This window comes from Melanotaenia boesemani, chromosome 12, assembly GCF_017639745.1.
Source record: "Melanotaenia boesemani isolate fMelBoe1 chromosome 12, fMelBoe1.pri, whole genome shotgun sequence".
In the NCBI taxonomy this organism is placed as follows: domain Eukaryota; kingdom Metazoa; phylum Chordata; class Actinopteri; order Atheriniformes; family Melanotaeniidae; genus Melanotaenia; species Melanotaenia boesemani.
Window position 1 is genome coordinate 3841099 of NC_055693.1, and position 22213 is coordinate 3863311.

The 22213-nt window shown below is 38.3% G+C and overlaps 1 protein-coding gene across 3 annotated transcripts in view; it reads right to left on the reverse strand.

Moving 5' to 3' along the window:
• The window catches only part of satb2 (SATB homeobox 2), a 66745-nt gene that overhangs the window by 3421 nt on the left and 41111 nt on the right, over window positions 1–22213 (reverse strand). For 2 of the 3 annotated variants that reach the window (XM_042002601.1, XM_042002599.1), the window contains exons 12-13: window positions 18225–18419; window positions 78–284 (exon numbers count right to left, since the gene is read on the reverse strand). In XM_042002601.1, the coding sequence (XP_041858535.1) occupies window positions 78–284; window positions 18225–18419 (402 nt within the window). The remainder of the gene's footprint in view (window positions 1–77; window positions 285–18224; window positions 18420–22213) is intronic. The other variant, XM_042002600.1, reaches the window with a different exon arrangement.

Genomic DNA, 22213 nt, shown 5'->3' on the forward strand with positions numbered 1-22213 from the left:
AACGCCCCCATTTAAAAATATTGCATATCCCGAAGTTCTCTGAGCTGACAACCAGATAGAGGGATGAAGAACTCCACCTTAGTGCGCGACCGTGGCTTCTTGTTGCTCCCAGCGCCTCCAACATTGCTGGGTGGACACCCGCCTGCAGCCCCAGCTCCAACATTCTGCGACCTCTCTTCATTCACAGAGGCCGGTAACGGCTCCTCACGCATTGGAGACAGGTGGTGTTCCTTCATCGGGGTTGGGGGGGGCCTATGAAGTGCCTGATGAGAAAGACAGAAGAGCTGATTAATGGGGCACAGTGACCCCTGATCAAGAACGGAGCCAGGACTGAGTTCACATAACTACGTATGATTTTCACTTAAATAAAACCTTTATTTTGCATTAAACAGTATACAAGTATAATTTCCAGTCAACTTTGTGTAGTGTGACCTCCTCGCCCCTCCACAACACAGTAGCTGCAGGGTGAACAGAGGGTGAGAACAAGTGTTTCACAGCTCACACAGCGTCATGCACTATTAACCTGTTCTGAGGCTGGCTTTCTGTCCAGTATACCTTTGACCTAATGTGTGTAAGATTAGCTGTAGTGAAACGCCAACCAACTGTATGCCAGGAAGTCTTTTATTTACAAACTTAGGACATCCCAATCACTATTTAACTAGCCCATTGAAAGCAATGGGGAGGAGGGTACGAAGAAAATGAAATGGAGCCTTTTTGGCCGAGTATTCAGATAATGGGAAGAAATGTCTGCTGTGGGGAGAAAAAATGAAAAAATTAAAAGTACCTCGCAGATTAGAGTAGATGAAATTTGTGTAAATGTATTAACATAACAAAAAAATTAAAATAGCACTTTAAAATATAACAATATATGCCAGTGAAAGGACAAGAAGTTCAATAAAAGCACAAAATAAGAACATGTGCATATCTGAATTAGATTACAGTGTGTACTTAAAATTTTCCAGGTGCAAGTTAAAGATATGTGAAAGCTGGTTGGAATTAGCGAAAATCTAACCATCAGCTGGAAGATTGGGCCTAAACAGTATGACTTGGAGCTGGGAAACATGGGTTCTCATGATTTTGATTTTGGGAATATGCGATTAATCTGGATTATAGCATCTGATTTGCCTGAGAAGCCTTCGACACACTCAGCTGCATTTCTGCTGAATATAAAATTTAAAAAATGGATGTATCGGTCAGTCTCTATTCCTGCAGTAAGTAAAATCTGCTGAAAGCAGTGAAATGAATAAAAATGCTCCTGCTATGATGTTTCTCAGTCAGTTTTGGCTGTTTGTACTTCTGGGCACTTTTCAAACAGGAAGAGGTCCCAGGACAGAGTATTGAGATATCGATCTAGGCTGGTGTGGAAACACTTCAGTGCAGTCCTGGAACACCTGGAGGGAGTGGATGGGAAGGGGAAGATCTGGATAGCTTTGCTAAAACCACTGGATTTGCACCCTGGACCCAAATATTCTGTAGAAAATAGATATAAACATGATCTGAAAGGCCTCTAGAATCAATCCTTGGGGAACTCTTTAGGGAATTTGTGTTTGCTTAGCTAAAGGTAAAACCAGCTGGTCTCTTTCTTGTAATGATGGAAACTGGTTTTAAAGCAACACCACATCAGTTTCCAACCTTAAAATTCTGTCTTGTTTTAATGCTACATTCACAATGTTCATTCCTGGAGGCATCGTTGCCCTGAATGAAGGCTGTGAAATCACACCTCACACTTTTTCTATCCAACGGTATCACATTAGAGCCGAGTTTCACTTAATGACACAGCTTCACCAACTAGCAACTGGACATTGACACAATGCCGGTTTTGAACATAGACCACAGCTGATTCATCAAAAAATGCAAGTGGGCATTATTGAGGGAAGTGTGAAAAAGAAAGAGACAAGTAACAGAGCAAGAGCTAAGACAAGAATTAACAGCAGACTGACTTTTATTGGCTGGATAGATCCTGGAAAAGAGACAGGATGCAAGATGGATGCTGAATTAGCTGTCGTTGAGGAAATCTGCTAAAGTTCAATAATGTTGCTTCAAGTATGAACTGGAAGTCTTCTAAGATCGATCCTTGGTTCAGTAAAGTACAGTTCAGTTCAGTTTATTTGCCATTTGCAGAACAGAAGCCATGTTGGAAAACAGTTGCAAGGAACTCAAAATGCACTGTCAACATTTAACAGACAAAACAAAATATATGAAACACAAGTCTAAATAGATCTCACAAGGAGTTCCCCCTTCTTGGGGAACTCCTTGTGAGATTTTTTTTTATGAATATCTACAGGAAAAACCTACTGATGTCTGGTTTTAAAGTTGTGTGACCATTATATAGTGATTAATGTAATTAATACACTGCAGCTTGTCTTGTTTGGGTTGTTGCCTTTTGAAAAGATTACACACACAAACTTTGAACCTATACTTTTAAGAAAATATTTAATGTACATTTAGGAGAAAAAACATAACCCAACTTATAAGTTTAATTGATTAGTTTTGTCATCTTCAGACGGTACCTGCTGGATCTGGTGCTTCGGGTGATGTTTTGACCGGTTTTTGTAACCTGTTGTGGCATGAACGAATGTGTGAGGAGGTCCATCTGTTCGACATATCAAAACCTAACAAAATCAACTAAATATACTTTAAAGTAAAACAGATCTTGAAATTGTGCAGTAGCATTTTAATATACGTAATTTACTTCCTTTATGAGCTTCTGTCAAGTGAAAGGAGTTTCATGCAGCTATAGAAACCCACTTCTTTGCAAAAATAAATAAATAAAAATATGACCTCTACTCCTGAAGCTGTTGGCACAAGTATATCTGGGTTTTTATCAACTCAGATTATTCAGTAATCCAGGTTAAGACATAAGGAGTTCAATGTTTAGCAGGTTTTCTGGAGGATTAATGAAAGAAGTTTCAGGAAATCTGTGAGGAGGTTTGAGGAGGTGCGCTGTTGGTTGTTTTGATGGGTGGATCTCTTGTCAACACTCAGGGAGCAGCTGAGGTCTGTTTGACAGCAGCGAGGAGGCCAGGATGAAGCGTTCGCAGGGAAAGTGCCGACTTTGGTTGTTTGTCAGAAGGTAGTGGCAGTTGTGAAAGCGTTGTGGTCGTGTCCCGCCCGCTCGCTTTAAGAGCAGGGAGGGGCCTCCCCACTGGAATGCCCAGCTATAAATCTGTGGTGCATTAAAATTAAAGGACCCACATAAAGATAATAGTCATTCGCTTTTCTCTCCCTCACTTCAATAATAACAGGGTATTACTTAAATAATATTGAGGGCAGGCCAGACCATGAAATTGCTCTGATTTTATTCTCAAGGGCTTTATTTTCCAGAGGGAGGGGGAGTGAATGACCAGTTTACAGGAATCCTGCCACTTTTTTTCCCCTTTTTTAAATATTTCTGCCTCCCTGCTTCCAATCTTCTACTTGTTTCATGCAGAGTGACGCTTTAGATATTGAGAAAAGACTGTAAGAATGCAGGAAAACCAAAACTGAGTTACAGGCACAAAAAAAAACCGATATCTATCCCTGCCTTAATGAGGACCACACAGCCACAAACAACCCCCCCCCCCCACACACACACACACACACACTTACACACACACAAACTTACTGAGACACTTAATAGCTAAATTGAGGGTAAATTATGGAGGAGATTGTGAAACCTACCCCACACTTCAACCCCCCCTTCTCATACCTTCATCATTTCTCCTTTAATTCAGGCTGACAGCAGGGACTTGCGGATCAATGGCCGCACACATGCATACATTGATGACGAAGCCTAGTTTGCCTCATGCATTAATGATGATGTTGAAGAGCAGAACCAAAGTTGTTGCCATTCCAACACAACTTCACATCCAGATCAGCCCGGATATCACCATTGATACCAGGACCCAGGTTACCTCTGCACATTTTATACCCTCTATTCTTTCTGCAGAAATGTGTCATCATACCTCTAAAATTTTGCAGGGGTTTTAAGTAAAAAAACTGATTTTTAATATCCAAAGAAGAAAAATGTGTTGCATAAATCTGACTCTGGCACAGGTTTTGTCTCCACTGTCTTACTGGAAGAGTTTTCTCAGTGCTCAGCACTGCAGGATGACTGCTGGTAATCAGTGTCGCCTCAGTGCAGCAGCTTTTGGGCGTGTGAGGGCATAAAATCCAGGTGAAAACCATTAAACCGATCTGTGCTCTCTTTGGCAAATTTAATTAAAAATTGAAAACAGTCATTGAGGAGTTGACTTACACTCCTGGAACAATTATGTAGACATGTGGCCAAAAATAGCTGCCTTAAAAAACAAAAAAAAAAAACAAAATAAAAAAGCTGCCCACTGGAATGTTACGTAATCCTTTGTTTCCACCAACATGTTTGAAAACTGAAAAATGAATCATGTAGCGTTTTACTGACCTCTCACTTCTATGGTCAGGGTTTTGTTGCCATAAGTTTAGGAACAGAAACTACTGGGTCAAGGTTATGTAAAGATCATGGTTTTGGCTTGAAAACTTCCATGGAGGTCAGGGAAAGATCTTGGCTTAAAAAAAAAAAGGGACCTGAACTGCTCAGTGAAGGTTAGAAAAATATCAGAGTTACAATTTAAAAAAAAAAAGAAAAAGAAGTGGAATAATGATGGATAAAAAAACAGTAAAAACAAACTTTTCTTCTCATTTCTGGAGGCATGCAGTCCCACACACCTTCCTTTCTGGTCAGACTTATTTTGTAATTCACAACATCAACATTTTGCTGCTGGACACTCAGTTTTCCCAACTAGTTTTTGTAACAAAATCTATTGTTGGAAAATGATAACATCATGAAAATGTTTAAGACGTAAAGGTAGTTTATCTAAATGCTAATAGATACAATACTCATACATACAACACTCATAATGATGGATATTAAATTTAATGACCTAAAATTTACTCACGAAGAAATCATTTTATTTTTTCCTCCAGTTACGTTGTCTTATTTTTTTAACCTTAAAACTTTGGGCTGATGTTTTTCTTTATTTACAATTTACAAAAGTATAAGACTTAAAGCATAAAAAACTTTATTGTCATCATGATGCTGTGCAGACCGCAAAACCAAGAAATTACTCCCTAAAGTCCAAAATGGTAATAGTAGAAAACAAAACAGAAAAAGATGTAAAATATAGAGAATAGAAAAGAAAAATAAATAGATAAATAAACACTGTTGAAATTTGGACACACTTCCTCATGAAATGCAATGGGTAGGTGTGTCCAGGGCGTACGGTTTTGTGTGTGTGTGTGTGTATATATATATATATATATATATATATATATTTATATATATATATGTATCACTATTAACTGTTTTGTGGTATTCTACCATACCTACAGAGAGAAGAAGCTGTTTATGGTCACAATGATTCCTGCAGAGTGAAAACTGGAAGACGTGGAAGGTTTTCTTGAGAAGTTTTCAGTTTCCTCCCACCCTGCCTACAGATTTATATATATATATAGATATATATATATATATCTATATATATATATATATATATATATATATGTGTATATATATATATTTTATTTAAAATAGAAATTTCAGTAAAAATTTGATTGCATAGAAAACCGAGAAAATTCATCACAGCTGAACCTTGTTTCTACGACATGCAGGCTTAAATGACCAAAAACTGAAGAAGCATTATTATGTTTTTTTTTTGTTTGTTTGTTTGTTTTTTATGACATATAGTGAGATTGCACAAAACCACAATGCTTGGACAGGAACGCCACCACAGCTTTCAGCGCACACTTGGTGAATGACGCTGCACACTGTTGAATGGTAGACAATAAATATCACTAATTACCGATCCCAAATCATCAAAACATCAAGCAATCATTAATCATGAGGCAACTAAAAGAACACAGTTGCATAATTTGATCCTGATGTAAAAGGTCGGACAGTTCAGGTCACATAAAATCTGTTATTTCTTATATCTTCTCTGGATGAATTATTTATCTAATTTATCACCATAAATTGCCATGCTATGGTTAAGATGCCTTACTAACCTCACTATGTAGTGATTTAAAATCTACTAATTGTAAGAAACTTCAATCATGCTGCTCTTCCATTTGTGGAGTAGTATTTTTGAAGTATTTTTTTGGATGCCCATTAAAACAGATTTTACACAAACTCATCACTGAACAATCAGAATCATCCCAGCTGCTTAAGTTTAGTCCGGTCGTTCTCCCCGTTACATGTTTAAATAAAACCACAAGCACCCAGGGGCTGCAGTGAATCCAGCTCATCGAGTGCCGTGATTCAATATTCCTGAAAACTTATTTTTTTCCCCCTCCTCCTCATCCTCCCTCCCACCCTCCTGGCAGAGATGTGAGTGCTCTGCAGTAAAATGAGAAAGTTTCTTTTAAACGTAAATCAAGGCAAATTACGACGCAGAACTATGAAAGAGTTATAGAACATGAAATATTCATCTTCTTCTTAATGAGCTCAGGTCCTCCTGGACCTCTAACGCTCCCTCTGTTTCTGTCGGTGTGTGTGTTTTGTTGTGCATGTGGGTTTGCAGAGGGAGTGTGTGACCACCAGAGACACCATTAACACAGAGATAAATATGTAATGAAGGAAAAATCACTTTCTGTTAGTTTTTTGCATGACTTCACCTTTCCTGTTAATCAGTGTTTTAGTCTCATTTTTCCTTTTCCCCCAATCTGTCTGTCTCTATCAGCCTGTTTACATCTTTCTTGTCTCCCCCTTTAATCTCTGTCACAGTTCATTGCTTTCTATCCTCTTTCTGACCTACCCTGTCTACCTACATGTCTATATCACATTATATTTACCTCTGTGGTGCTTTTCCTAAACATTTTACATATTGTTTGAAAGTCTGAATGATTTTAAATTAACTTGAAAAGATCTGAAGAATTTTTTTATCAGTGTCAGTGCAGCTACTGCCCATGGAAAAGTACATATAACTGCATAAAACAAACAATTTGGGGGCAGCTATGATGGAAAATGTCTAAAAGAAGCAGCTGCTTTCTAACTGGTTGACATGGTGACGAGTGTGAGGGAGAGGCTGTGAACAGACATACGCTCATACCCACCGATGTTCATTGTAAGCAAATAAAAACGTCAGATGATTCATTAAATGTATCCTGTTCCTGTGAGTCATTATATATTACTGTTTCTGGAAGGTGTGTGCATGATTCCAGTGTTGCACACACAACAGAGCCTGCTGGTTGCTGTTGCTACGATGACAGGGCCTGCTCATTGCCATTGCTACGACGATTTTATGATGAGTTAAAAACACCCATCACCTGAAAAAATCAGAGAAAAATAAATCAGAGCCAGGAGTGGAAGCACCCTACACTTTGAGGTAAATTGAGTGAAAAACATAAAGCCTATCACAATGATGGTAACATAGGACGAAAGCAAGGAAAAAGCCCAATGTTTTAATTAGGGTTGTGCACGTTAATGCAACAATTAATTACCGCCGTTAAGTTTTTTAATCACGTGTAAAGTTTTTTTTTTTTGTTTTTTTGCTGCCTGCTGGCTTTGACCACAGAAACATGGCATCCCGGCCTCTCTTCCCTGCTGCAGCGGTGTATCTGATGTAATCAGGAGAGAACGGTTTCATTAAAATGAAGAGACCTTTTCTGTCTGGAACTTAAGAAAGACGAAATGAACCTACGATTCTCTTTGTCAAAACCGATGCAGATGGCAGAACGGGAAACTGCTCCCAAAAGACAATGAGAAACTTTTTATTTATTTTATTTATTTATTTTTTAAATTAATGTGGTTTTAATTTAGGCAAGACAGCAAAGGTAAGACATGTTTTTTGACTTTTACAAACGTAAAGCATAAATCCGGCCTTCTTCTGCCTCTGGTTCGGTGAATCTTGGTCATAGCGAGATGAAACTTCCAGCCATGGAATCTGTGAGATGTGAGCTTTCAGTAGAGGAGTCATTTGTTCTTGTTCACAGGGAGACATCATCTGTGTTTACATATGTTTTTGACATTGTGTACCTGGTCTTTTATTTATTGTTGTCTTAACTGTGTTTGTTAGTCATAGAAATGGTTTTGCTGAGCTGGTAGCTGAGATTCGGGACTTTCTGTGGATACCACACATGTTTATAGTTACATTTACACACCTGACGCCAAACCCAGAAACAAGATGTTAACCCCTTAACTCCCGGTAGCGGAGGCTGCAGGTGCAGTCAAGCTAAGAATGAAGCTTTGAGAATTTATAGGCCAGAAATCTGGATAATGAAGCAGTGAAGGTGCATGGATGGAAGTTATTGTGCATATTGTGAATATTTCTCTCTCCTCACCATCTAGAAGCTGTGAGATTCTAATCCTGCTTTCTGTCTGTTCACCTGATGCTGATATTCATCACATATTGTTCCTTCTGTGTTTAGAAGGAAGCAGCTTCACAGCTTTAAATTCATCCTGCTGACTTTTTACCTTTTAGTTAGTAAACCCTGAACATTTCATCCTTCTTTCTCATAAATATGTGGTTTTATAAATATATATGAAGACATATTTTAACTGTTGCTGTTTAAAGAGAAAACTGCTGCTAAACCTGTTTATGTGTTTAGTGCAGGGGTCTGCAGCCTTTCCAATCCAAAGAACCATTTTTCCCTCAGCCAGCCAAATAATATATATATATATATATTTAATAAAGACCCACCATAGGATATTTGTTATTTTTGAAGAACCACATTTTTATTTCCATTTTTAGGTTTTAAAATAAAGAAAAATTTAAAACCTTTATAAAAAGAGGATAGACAGATTTTCTTCTAAGGGATGTAGATATTTGTGGAAAATGATGTAAAGTAAAAAAAAAAAAAAAGAAAGTCCCTGGCTTCCAACCTAATTACAAGAAAGGTAGATTTAAAAAATATTTTAGCCACGTATTTAGCGGCATTGTGGAAGGGCCAAAGAGCCACTTGAAGCTCCAGAGTCGCGGGTTGGAGACCCTGATGTTGTATTTGAAAACCAAAGTTTACTGCATTTTCTTCATATAGCAGTAGGCCTTCTTTTAAAGAAAAGAGACATTTTACGCATAACAGTGCGATTAATCGCAACATGTCATGCGATTAATCACAAATAAAAACTTTAATAGTTGCCCAGCACTGTTTTTAATATACAAATTGTGTATGTACATCAGAAACTGTGAGCAAGAGAGAATTTTTTTTGAGAAATTTTCTGAATAATTTGAGGCCAGAAATCTGACAGTGATTTCTGAATTTTCATCAAACTTAAACTGCGACTGTGTTTGAACCGTAAAAGACATTAAAATGCCTTTTCAACCAGTCAAAGTTTTATCTTTCAGGACCTAAAACTTTGAATGAAGTTTCTATGCAAATGTATGCCTAAGCTATAGGGCTCCAAAGTGGGTTGGGTTTTCCACTCATTGCTCCCTCTACAGTTTTAACCCAGTCTCACGTTGTACAATGTGTTTAAAATTATTCTGCGTTTGTTATTTTTGTTAATTTCCCCACAATTAATATGTAAATTGACAGTGAATATGATTTTTGCTGTCAAAAATAATTTAGGTTAATAATAATAATAATGATGATGGTGGCCCACTGTGAGTTTTTCTCCCTTTATACCAACAGAAGTCAAAGATTCTGCTGGTATTTCTGCATCATGGGATGGAGTGTTGTCTCTACTGCAGAAGGAATGTATTCTTTTATACCACAGAAGGAAATGGTCAAAAAACTGAATGGATTTTGCAGAGGCCATCCTAAAGGGGCCTACCATCTCTCTTTCCATTACTCCAGCCCAAACCATCACTCCACCACCACCTTGCTGGTGTGGCAGCCTTGTTGGGACATGGTGGCCATCCACCAACCATCCAGACTCTATCTATTTGGACCATCCAGTGTAGTACAGCATTTGTCATTGAATAAAGCTGTTTGAAAATGCTCTTCATATGTTTCTGAGCCCACTGCAAACATGTCTCTGTGAGCTTAGGTTAACAGTGGCCTAAATACAGCTTCTTGCACAATTTCTCTGGGGTCTCTGGGGTGTCCTGCATGCAGAGGTTCTCCAGCAGCTGCAGATACAAATACCTGCAGCTCATCACTGGCTCTTTAACAGCTGCTTTCTGACAGAAAAATGCATAGTTTTTTTGATCAGTCTTTATCTGAACCAACGTGTTTACTCTCTGAAAAGAGCTTTGGTTTGTCTTTGTGTGTTGTCTGTCTCTGTCCATCTGTCTGCCTGCCTCTCTCAGTCTTTGTCTTTTCTTTATTTAAACTAGTGTGTGGTTGAGATTTGTGGGGACTGGATCCAGTCTCTTGGAGCAGATGAGTCACAGCACATTTCCCTTTTTTATTTTAGTAAAATAATGTTTCTTTGATGAAAAGCTGCACACACATAATGTCATTTAGCCTGTTTATGTGTGCTGTGGTCGTACGTGTGCTCACATGCACATGCTTGCATTACTGCATCTTTTATTCGCTCACACTGTGTGTGGTATTCATTCCATTTATCTGCAATTAAACAATTAACTTAATTGTGGTTGACCAGAAAGCCCAGCCTCCACCCTGCAGCAGTGGAGGAGAGGCCACCGGGACAAAACAGACGGAGGCAGTGACTTCCTCCCAAAACAGCTTTTTAATGCTCCTTCTCCAAATTTAAAATGTGCCTTTTTTTCAGAAAAAAACATGTCTTTCTTTTGATGTACTTCTGAATAATTCAATGTTTAATGAGGGAGATTAAAAACGTAGGTTCAATGACTAACTTTAAAAAGTATAAACATGTCATTTACAGTTTAATGACTGAAATAGAAGCAGATATACAGACATAACTTGATTTAAGGAGGATGAATCTAGTGAGAAATATTGTAACCATGAACAACCACACAGAAAAAAACATGTTTATACAACCAGCTATTAAATGTTTAAATGTGGCATTAAGGTAAATAGTTTTTTCCTCTAAGGGTCAAAAAGAGTCACTTCCTTGTTATTGTTGCCTGTTGAAAGATACACAGCTGAGCAGATGAGCTTAAAAGTGAATTTTTGTTGGCTTTTCCAAATGTTTGGTATCCATCCATAATGATATTTGCTGAGGTCACATTAACACATGCCAGCTGTCGACTGTAATTTATTATTTTCAAGGGGAATCCAATATTTCGTGTTATTAGCTGAATGAAATAACTACATGGTTTTACCTTCTTATTCTTTCATGCTACATGAATCTTTGACAATGTCAGAGCAACCATGAACTGATTAAAACTTTCTGTTGGCAGCGAGGTGATGGTGGAAACTAGGGATGAGCGGATCGATACTCTGAAGTCGATGCTTTGAAATCAGTTAAAATATCATATTCGGAATGTTTTTGAGTGTCAAGATACCACTCTGCTGATACAAAACATGCTATTTGTTTAGACTTTTGAGAGTTTTAGACAGTGAAATTGTACACGAAGCCACAGTGTATTCCTTCTGTGTCACATGATTACAGTCGCCTATCAGATGTCATGAGGCTGCTGCTACTGTGATGATGAGGTTTTGCTTGGTATTTTACAAGTTTAATGCAGGTTATTGCACATTATGTTTTATTATATTCATCTTCTTACTTTTACATATTTTTTATTTTACATTAAATAAATGTGAATAATCTTATATTAATCTGAAGTTTAATTATTTTATCATTTTAAATTATTTTTCTATCCTTTTTTGTTTAATTTACTCATCCTATCAGTTATTTTTATTTTAAAAGAATTTCTTTCAAGTATTGATGTTCTTGAGTTTTATTTATATTCTGTATTGCACTTGCAATGATGTTTTGTTTTAACGAAGATATTAATGCACACTGTAGAATTGTGATTTTCCTTTAAGGGAAGAAGTATCGATATTGATATCGATATTGGTATCAATTAAAATGTACCATAAACTAAAAATAAAGGAAAAATGTTGGTATCGCACATCCCTAGAGGAAATGGCATCTTCATGTGACGTGATTAACGTTTTTCTCCTGCTGACAATAACTATGCTTGTTGCCGTGAGCCCGATAAAGCCCTCCAGAAGAAGCAGCCAAAGTCTTTTATTACACTGAAAAAAACAATGTTTTTAACCCCCTCATGCCTACTGTCATACATTTGCTACAAACCGCTTCCTTCCTTTTTATTTATTTATGTCTACCTAATAAATTTATTTTATTTATTTGTTTTTATATACTCTTATGTATGTATTTATATGTATCTATGTTTTATGTCTTAAGTGTTTTTAGGTATACATTTATTATTAAATTTTTTGCTTTATTTATTTAGTTTCATATAATTATAAATAGATTTAAGCATTAAGTGGCTGAGCTGCTCCTATACACAGTAAAAATAATGCTATGACTCCAAAATGTGTTTGGTGTCATATTCAACTTAACTTACTGTCCAGTTTTGTGTGTTCTGTCTTAAGTTTATCTGAATGAAGCCATGAGGAAATATTAACCCTTAAAGCTCCACTAGCTTACCAGCATTCGAATGCTATCACTTTTATCTTTACCAGCGTCTCAGGAGCTGTAGTGTGTAACTCTGTGGGGTAAATTGTGATGGATAGTTTACCCTTTAAGTCATCTATGGAAGTTTTCCAAACATTTATACCCTGTGCAAAAGGTTTACAATCCAGCCACAAAACAGTGTTTATCCAGAGACTCTATCTGGTAAATCTACAATGATTCATGAAATCAGCATTATTATCACATTTTCACCATAAAAACATCACCATCACTACTATGCTGCTAAGAGACCTCTATTTTGACCTGGACATGATGATGAAGCCACTTCCTGTCAGACTTTCCACCAATCAGAGAGCTTAGATTGATGGTGACGTCCAATCAGGAGCAGCCAAAGATCAACCAGTGAGCAGAAAGTTCTATGTGTGTGTGAAAAGAAGAAAAATAATGCTCCTCTATGGCTGGAATAAAGCCAAGAAGACGTTTCTGATGCACGGTGGCGCCACAAAGCAGCTGAGCTGGAGTTGGTTTAGTGAGGATAGCAGGTAAATAGTAGCAGGAATAACTGGAAATGAGGAAAAAGTGGAAACATGGAAATAGTTTCTGTTGTGTGTTTGTTTCAGTGCCAATATTTTTTCTCCTGAAGACTTGAGAGAATGATGTGCAGATGAGAAAAGGCTTGGTCACTGTTGATCTGTGTGTTATTTCTACAAAGTTCTGTTAGTAATAAATTCTGCTTTCTTCTTCTGGTCGGCCTTTATGCTGCTACATCTATTCATACATTCATTTTGACATCAACTGAGGCTGTCATGCAGACATGAAAACATCATGTTTGCATGCTGACTAGAATTCTACATGCATTTTTATAACCAGGTGCATATAAAAGAACAAAAATGGCTTGATTTTAAAGGTTAAATCTACATGTTATTACTCAAATGGGCTTTTCATTACTTTACATTCTTCATAATTTACTGATGAAACTCACTAGCATTTTAGGGGGGGTGGTGACTGAATAAGACAAGTATTTACAAACGTAAAAAAATTGCTAACAGAAAATTTACATTGTTTGTGTCTGAGTCAACTGAATCTCCCTTTTTTATCATCTGCTTTGCAAAGCTGTATAAAAAAAAGTATAAAAACATAAAATTACTGCAAATTTTAGAAAAATATAATCAAACCATCTTATCTACTATTAGGAAGTGAATTTCATTTACAGCCTCCACCCAGTTAAAGTCCATCGAACCTGCTGAGCAGCCGCCCCACAATAAACTGTAATGAGTCGTCTTGTAAAACATTTTAATAGCTTTGTTAATCATCTGTCATGTTAAATCATTAGAGATATACAGACAGAAATAAAAAGTGTGCATTGTGGTCATAGTTCAGTAAAGTATATAGGTGGTTTCAAAGCCAGATTAATGGATCTGGTCGACATTGGGACCTGAAACAAGAGCGTCTCCCAATTCTATCATGGACGACAGCATCAGTCATGACCTGTGACGCTGTAATATCAGAGATCTGACACCCCGTTCAGGTTTCCACCAGCCCACTGGTTCACTCTGTTTTCACTACTTAGACATTTATTTGTGGCAGTGTGACCAACCCAGTGCAGCACTGATCACAAGCGTCACCAGCTTCTCAACGATGTCTGTCTTTTCACGTAGAATGAGTTGATTTCTTTTTTCTGCTGCCAACCTTCCACATTTAGTCTCCATATGCAACATGATCAGGGTTAAATAATCCAGAAATAAATGCCAAACAGCAATTTCACAGTTCAAGTCATCAGCTAATCTGTCAACGTAGTTTTGACTGCATCTCTTTAACTTCACATTAGAAATCATATATATTTTGTTTATGAAAGATTCAGTAAGAAACCTTTCACTCAACCTCATTTATGTATTTATAAAATGTTTATAAATAGTTAATAGTTTGTAATATTCTGATGAGACAATATTTATCATTGTGTTATGGTCTGAGTGCATACTTGATTCTGATTGGCAGCAGGGAGGCGGTTAGTTCCTGGTAATGAATACAGTCAACTGGGTCTTTTGAGCTGAATGGACCAGAAAAATCTCCCTAATAAACCCCTTTTTCTCCAGAACTGCCTTCATTCTTGGTGTGATAGATGGAAGCAGGTGGTGGAAACCTTCCTCAGAGGTTTTTCTCCATATTGACATGACAGCATCACACAGTTGCTGCAGGTTTGTCGGCTGCTTCCATGATGAGAATCTCCCGTTCCACCACATCCCAAAGCTGCTCTACTGGACTGAGATCTGGTGACTGTGGAAGCCGTTGGAGTCCAGTGAACTCATCGTCATGTTCTAGAAAGCAGCTGGAGATGATCTGAGCTTTGTGACATGGTGCATTATCCTGCTGGAAGTAGCATCAGAAGATGCTCCACTGTGGTCATAAAGGGATGGACATGGTCAGCAACAATACTCAGGTAGGCTGTGCTGGTTCAAGGGGCCCAAAGTGGGCCAAGAACCCCCCCCCCCCCCTTACACCAGCAGCAGCCTGAAGCGTTGATCCAAGGCAGGATGGATCCATGTTTTCATGATGTTTCCACCAAATTCTGAGCCGAGCATCTGAATGTTTACGGACACTAAAATTGAATCATGAATAAGCACCTTTTGAAGCTCCTTCAGGTAAAACTTAGTGAAGGTGGAGGAGGGTACAGCAGCTGTTACTTCTTGTTCTAGTCCACCACTCCTGGGGTCTCGGCCACAGTGAGCGGTCATACACGCACACACAAAAACACCCGACTAGCAGCAGAAATCAATTTAGCAAAAACAATAAAGAAATAATTTATAAGGGCAGACTCTGCCAAATTAGCTGTGGGACGCACTTAACTGCAGGAGAGCTGTGGAGCGAGCGCCAGGGCCACGTCGCTCATGAACAAATGTGATGCTGCGCACACACACACACCTGCAGACTTAATAGACCTTCCAAGAGCCCCCGACATGCAGAAATGCCTCCATCCAAACACACACATCACATGTGCACCGCTTTCACTTTTCATGTGTATCTGTGGCTGCTTGTTGCCATTTCAGAGACCAGATCTCATTGTCCGAACATAAAGGAGCACTCACATCAGCGACTTATCATGAGGCTGTGTATGTGTGGCAGATGGGACACATGTGGGGTCTGTGGTGGCAGGCTGGCTGGAGCCTGAGGTTGGTGGGGGTGTCTGAACACAGCAACGCTAACACACACACCTCATTTCTCCATTAATAAATCACAAGTGCTTCACCACAGTGTCTTAGGAGGGGGGCGGAGGGGTACAACATGGACATTTTTAGGGTGAACTTTTTTTTTGAGGAGCAGAAGAATGTGTGAATGGTGCCACCACAGCTTCCTCCCATCAGCCCTTCACACAAAGCTCTGACAGAAATTAAAACCCCCAAAAAACTGGAACCTCCAAACGAGCCATGAATGATTAGTGAGGTGTAGGAAATGGGAAGTTTGAATATTTGCCTGTTTTTAATTTAGAACATATGGAACTCTAATGGCTTGCAGTGGATGGCTGGTGGTCACAAAAACCTTAAACTGGATTGAAGCCAAGAAGTGAGTTCAGACCAGGCCTGGACTGGCCCACGGGAGACGCAGGACAATTCCCGGTGGCCTGGACCTGACAGTGGCCTGACTGGCCTGCTTGTCAAAGAAAATAGTAATAATAAAATCAAGGTGCATCACATCGGTGTGGCTGATGGGTCCACCCGGCACCTAGACACCTGTGCACAGACGACATTATTTGTACTTGTAAGGTGTCACTAATAATGGCGATTGATCAAAATGTCAGTAATATTTCGACACGAGCAAAGCGTGCAGAGGCGGAACAGCTGAAATGCAGAGAAATGTGGTGGCGAAATGGACTCGGAATAAAAAGATGAAAGGGGGAAGACGGATGAGGAGGAGGCAAGTGTCAGAAAATTTCTGAAGCTTTCAAATCGGCAGCAGCAGAGACATCGCGTGGGTTTAGTCTTTAATGAATGAGTGATGGAGGAGAGATGGCTGGTGGGTTACAAGCTGCAGATTTTTATCTGAACATAACATGATGAGATTCTCCATGTATGAAGAAGCTTAAGGTTGGACAGTCTCTTATCTGTCATTTTCTAATGCTAGTAGAATCACATCAGGTGAAGCTGCTGTTGACCACTTCTTGTTTATACTGTTGCAGCGAATACTGATGTTAACATATTTATGGTAATCTGGCATTTAAATCATTTGCTGATAAAATGACACAATTGTGTTGTTTGAGACTAACATAACATGAGATGAATAATGATGTACTGAGACTCTTGTGTTTATAAAAAGAAATAAATACATGAGTCTTTTGATGAGAGACGGAGATATGCATGTGTGTGTGTACTTGCATGTGAGCATATGTTTGCAGTATATGAATTAGGACCGCCTGAGTGAGTGTGACTTCTGACTTTTTGTCCCATCCAGGCCTGGTTCAGACTGTCTGTCTGTGACCTTTAGCATCAGTTAGCATCAGTCTCCAGTCAGCAGCCTGTTTGGTCAGACTATAAGTGGACTATATTATAAGTCTAAAAACTATGGAGAAGAAAAATTGACTCGGTACCATTGTGTGTGTAATACATGATCTGTAAACTGTATAAACTAATTTATGTGTTACTTTGGGTATTTGCAAATGTATGTTCAAATGCATGCACCAATATCTAGAAATTACTAACATAAAATAAATCTGCACACGCACAAATTACAAAAGATGCACAAACATTGATAGTTTACAAATATTATACCTTAAACCTCACAAATCTAAGAGGTTTATGTTGAAAAAGGCTTCTAAGCATAAAAATCATTAAATACGTGTGCACGAATCACCTTGTATGCACAGGCAAAACTGCATTTATACACAAATTAGTTTACATGTACACGCTGTGCACTCTCTTACTCTGCATTCAGTAACAATGGGACATGGGACTTTCCAGCTTCTAGCTGGCAATTAAAATAAATAAATAAATAAAGTTTTCCATCAGCTAATTTCTAAAAGCGTTTTAGGTGAACTGTTCAATAACGCATTAGATATTTTTTGCATATATAACATGAAAAGCTAAAAAAAAAAAAGAGTTCCCATATCTACCGTACTTTGAATGTAGTATGATGCAAAGTTGTGGGTGGAGATAAAAATAAACACCATGGAAGAGTAGATTTTCTTTTTTACATTATGTCACTTTAACTGTTAGCCTCCTGTTTTAACCAAACACAGATTTAGTTCATTATTTATTTCTAATATCATACTTCCAGAAATTCTTCAGAACAACTGTTATGAAGACACAAAGGCAGAGAGAGTGAATCAGTGGGAGGGTTTCCTGCATCGATCTCCTTCAGCCCCTCACCACCCTCCTCAGAAACTAATGGGGCATTTCCTCTGATGCCACACCACCCAGCAACACTGTTTACTCTTCGTTCCTGAGGGGCACGCAGGGACACACAAACACATGTGCACACACAACGAGATCAAACGGCAGCGGGCACTCTGAGGAAATACATACGCGTACATCATAATGACAGATGTGGTGTGTGAGGGTGGACGCAGTCAGTGGACTTTGCTCTGGGAACAAGCTCAGTATTTTAAAACATTGTGACTGAAATACAAACGTCGTATCCTGAATTTCATCTATGTTGATAGAAAAGTAGGATCCAGTTGTCAAAGCTAGACTTCAGAATGTCAGAGATGTTATTCACTACTAGCTCTGAAGGTGTAAGTGTAACAGGATGAGGAAATCTTTGACCTGGTGTCTGAATGAAAACGGCCACACCTGTGCAGGTCGCAGCCAACTCTTACCTGTGTGTCCTGCGGCAGGTGGAGGACGGTGTGCAGCCTCTCGCTGTGATGGTGGCGGGACTCCTCCTCATACGCCAGGTCTCTGTCGGCCTGGGGCAGGGTCAGGAACCTCCGTATGGTGCACAGGTTGTCCCACAGAGTTCGGTTCTCCGGGCTGGGGTTCTCCTTCCACCTGAGCAGCTCGCACAGCCAACCCTGCAGAGGAGGAGGAGCTTAGGTATAGAAGTGATGCCTCAAAACATCTAATGACTCTTAGAAAAGAAGGGGAACAATAAGGACTGAAGGAGGACGTTGCTTTAAATCCAGTGAGAAAGTTGCAGGAGGTTTGACGAGGATGATGGACAGGGAAGATGAAGATTCAATTATATCTGGTAGACTGCTTTGGTTTGTGACACCAGCTGTTGTGTTCAGCCAGCCTCCTCCGGCAGCTCGCGCCGCTAATAGCCTGATCATCTCTCTCCCCTTCGCTTTGTCCTGGTGGCCAGCTGCAGCAGATGTGTGCAGTGAGCTGTGACCACCCACCACCCCCAGAATCCCCATGTCCCCCCTCCAAACCTGTGGGACAGCGCTCACCACACACACACAAACACAAAGGCCATGCACATACTGTATACATGCGTCTCCACATGTTGTGGCTTAGCCACATGCTGCTGCCCCCGGTCATTTTAAGCTACCGTGTATGAGGAGATCAGGTCAGGTGACCTGCAGACGTTACAGGAAGTTGCAATGGATGAAAATTCAACCAGTCCCAGTGAATTCTGCCTCATTCTGTCTGATCACTGCTGTTTCATATTAGATTCTTTGCTCTTTAGCTTTTCTTTGGCCTCAATTATTTAGATTTTTATAGAGATTTCAGTTTTTTAGTAGCTATCTGTAGTATTAGTATGAATATTCAGTCTATTAGTTGCACCAGGCAGTCATAAGTAGGCTATTCTTAGTTAAGCTAAGCTAAAGAAAAAAAAGCTTAGTTTTTCCTTTCTGAACAGCTAAAACCTAAAATATTTTATATCTTTTCCATGAAAGCTCAGATGTGGATATTTACATGCTGGTTACGCAGACTGTGTCTGAGCAACATGTTTTCACATTTTCCACAAAACTCTACAGTTTAGAAAGTCTCCACACGTGTCTGAGGCAAAGTGGAAGTAGTGTTCTTATTTGTTGTTAGATGATGAAAATGTAATTTTACTGGCATCTCTGTGATGAGCAGTTTTGTAGCGTTAGCTCTGCCATCAGAAAAGTTTCTATAAACTGAGTTTTCTCTGACTGTCATCTGCTGCAGGTAAGATACTGACTTCTCATAAGTACTTAAAAGAAAACAAAAAACTTTTGTTTATTACTTAAAAGACTTTTTTTTACTTATATTCTTGAATTTCCAATGCTTTAAATGGCAAAAAAACAAAACCAAAGAAAACAAAAAAACGGTTGTTTTTCTTAAATAATGTGTTTATTGTATGTATTTATTTTTATGTAATTTCACTACACAAAAATAAGTACATTTATTAATTACATTAATTAAAACAATTAATTTTTTTTAAAAAGCTTAAAAACATTGCAAAATTTATTGCAAAAAAGTATTGTATTATATTGTATTATATTGTATTATATTGTATTATATGTATTATATGTATTGTATTATAAACTGAGTGAATAAATAAATAAATAAATAAAAAAGATTTCTCAATGCTGCTGCACTCAATTTAAAAACTGCTCTAATAAACAGGAGAAAACTGATAAAAATAAACATCATCTTTAATTAAATGTACAATCAGTTATGCTGCATCCACAGCTGTTAACAGTGGCTCACTGAGCACCTGAATGTCTGCTACCCTGCATATCAAAACCTTCGTTTAACAGTTTAACCTTCGTTCCATCAACAGTAGAAATATTGAAGGAAAAAATCATCCAAACCAAATTTTTAGATTTTTTTCTCTGTAACGTACCCATATAGATTGTTTTGCTGTGAGCTTCCACGGTTCAGATACCCACCACAGAAATGTCAGCCTTCGATATGACACTGGATGGCACTCAGCTCTCTGGACATTTGCAAAACTCAGTGTGTCCTTTGCAGGGTTCCCTCAGTGCACTGATGTGGTTTCAGTTTGGTAAAAATCAAATAGCTTCTGCATGAAACTGGTCAGAACAAAGATTGTGGATTTTCTCCAGTAATTCTGGACCGAAATGCCACTGTTGGGGTTTTTCACATGTGTTTTTTGGGGCACTTTTAGCTCCACAAACCAAGTTCCATCTCATTTGATTACATTCAAGAGAAGGCATTCATAAAGTATGTCTGAGAAAAACTAAACTGGGTGAGTAACTCAAGAACAATCAGCATGACAGAGCAGAATAAAACCTGCTATGAGGTGCAGCAGAGTGGCCAAACACTGAACTCAGGAAAAGTAAAAACATATGTTGAAGTACTGAGTAACTGTTTGGTTTTAAAAAGTATGTTAGCAGATAAGTTATCAAAACCATCTTGATCACTGATAATTTGTGATAGCTGGTAGCTAACACTAATTCATTCCTCCATAGAAATTCACCGTGGTCTGATTAGCTGATGCAGCATGTGTACAAACACTAAGATAATTATTGTACTATGAAATGGAAACTATCATATCTCAGATTTTTCATGGTCTGTCAACATCAAACTCAATCTGAGTGTCAAACCTGCAGTTTTGAGTGAAGCGACAGCAGCTCCAGATGACCTACTTCTTTTAAGACATTAAAACCAGAAAATCATGCTGATGACAGACCTCTGAAGAATAACGTCTCCACATGAACCGTTTCACGAGTCAGAACAAACTAGTTTAGTTGAAAATATCTGGTTACTAATCAGTCATGTAAAGGTAGACCAGCAAAGTAGTTTACCTTCATCACCCTCATCCTCAGATCTATGGAGAGAAAATCGTGTGTGTTTGTTAACTACTGTGTATAAACTAATTTATGTGTAACGTTGGGTATTTGCAAATGTATGTTCAAATGCACACACAAATATCTAGAAATTACACACTAAAAAAATCTGCACACGCACAATTTACAAAAATGCACAGACATTGATATTTTCCACATTTTCTTTTACCTTCAATCTCACACATCTAATAGTTTTATGTTTAAAAAAGCTCCTACGCAGACAAATCTTTAAATATGCGTGGAAGGATCGCCCAGTACGCACAGACAAAACTGCATTTACACACAGATCAGTTTACATGTAAACAAAGAGTTCGGAGACTCAGTCTTGTGCGTGCATGGTGTGTTTAAATGCTGGTGGGAAGCTGGGTCATGTGGAATTTTACCTGATTCTCATTTGAAGTTATTTCATCTATCTTTTTTAACATAAAGGCTAAAACTAGAGTTAAAAGGGAAATCAACCCAAAAAAAGGAAATGAACATAACTAAATGACCCTGTTCAAAAGGAGTGGGAGCAAGAATGAGCTTATCTAATCCCACCCCAGAAAATCACAACAATGTAAAAATTATAGTCACAGTCATTATTAAAATGGCCAATAGGCCTTACATCATCTTATAATGAAACAACAGTAATATAATGATAATAACAATACTCAGCATATACAGAAGAGTTAGAAAACCTTTATTAGTCCCACAGTGGAGAAGTTGCTCTGTTGCAACAGCACAGGTGCAGTAAGCAGAAGCACACACACAGTAAGTAATAATATGTATAGTATATGGTCTGACAGGGTGAGTATGTGTAGTATATAAATATTTACATAAGCATGTATATAAATATGTAAACACACTTTACATGTGTTCATTGTAATGTCTGACAGCTACATCAATATCTCCTTAAAAAATGGAGCTATATAATAATAATAACTGTACTACCAACAATAACAATATCTACAGTAATAATATAGTAATGGAAATACATACAGTGTTTATAATCAATACGCTTACCATATGCATCAAAATTCCAAATGACCCGGCTTTCCACCAGCACTTAAATGCACCATATACGCATGAGTCTCGAACCCTCA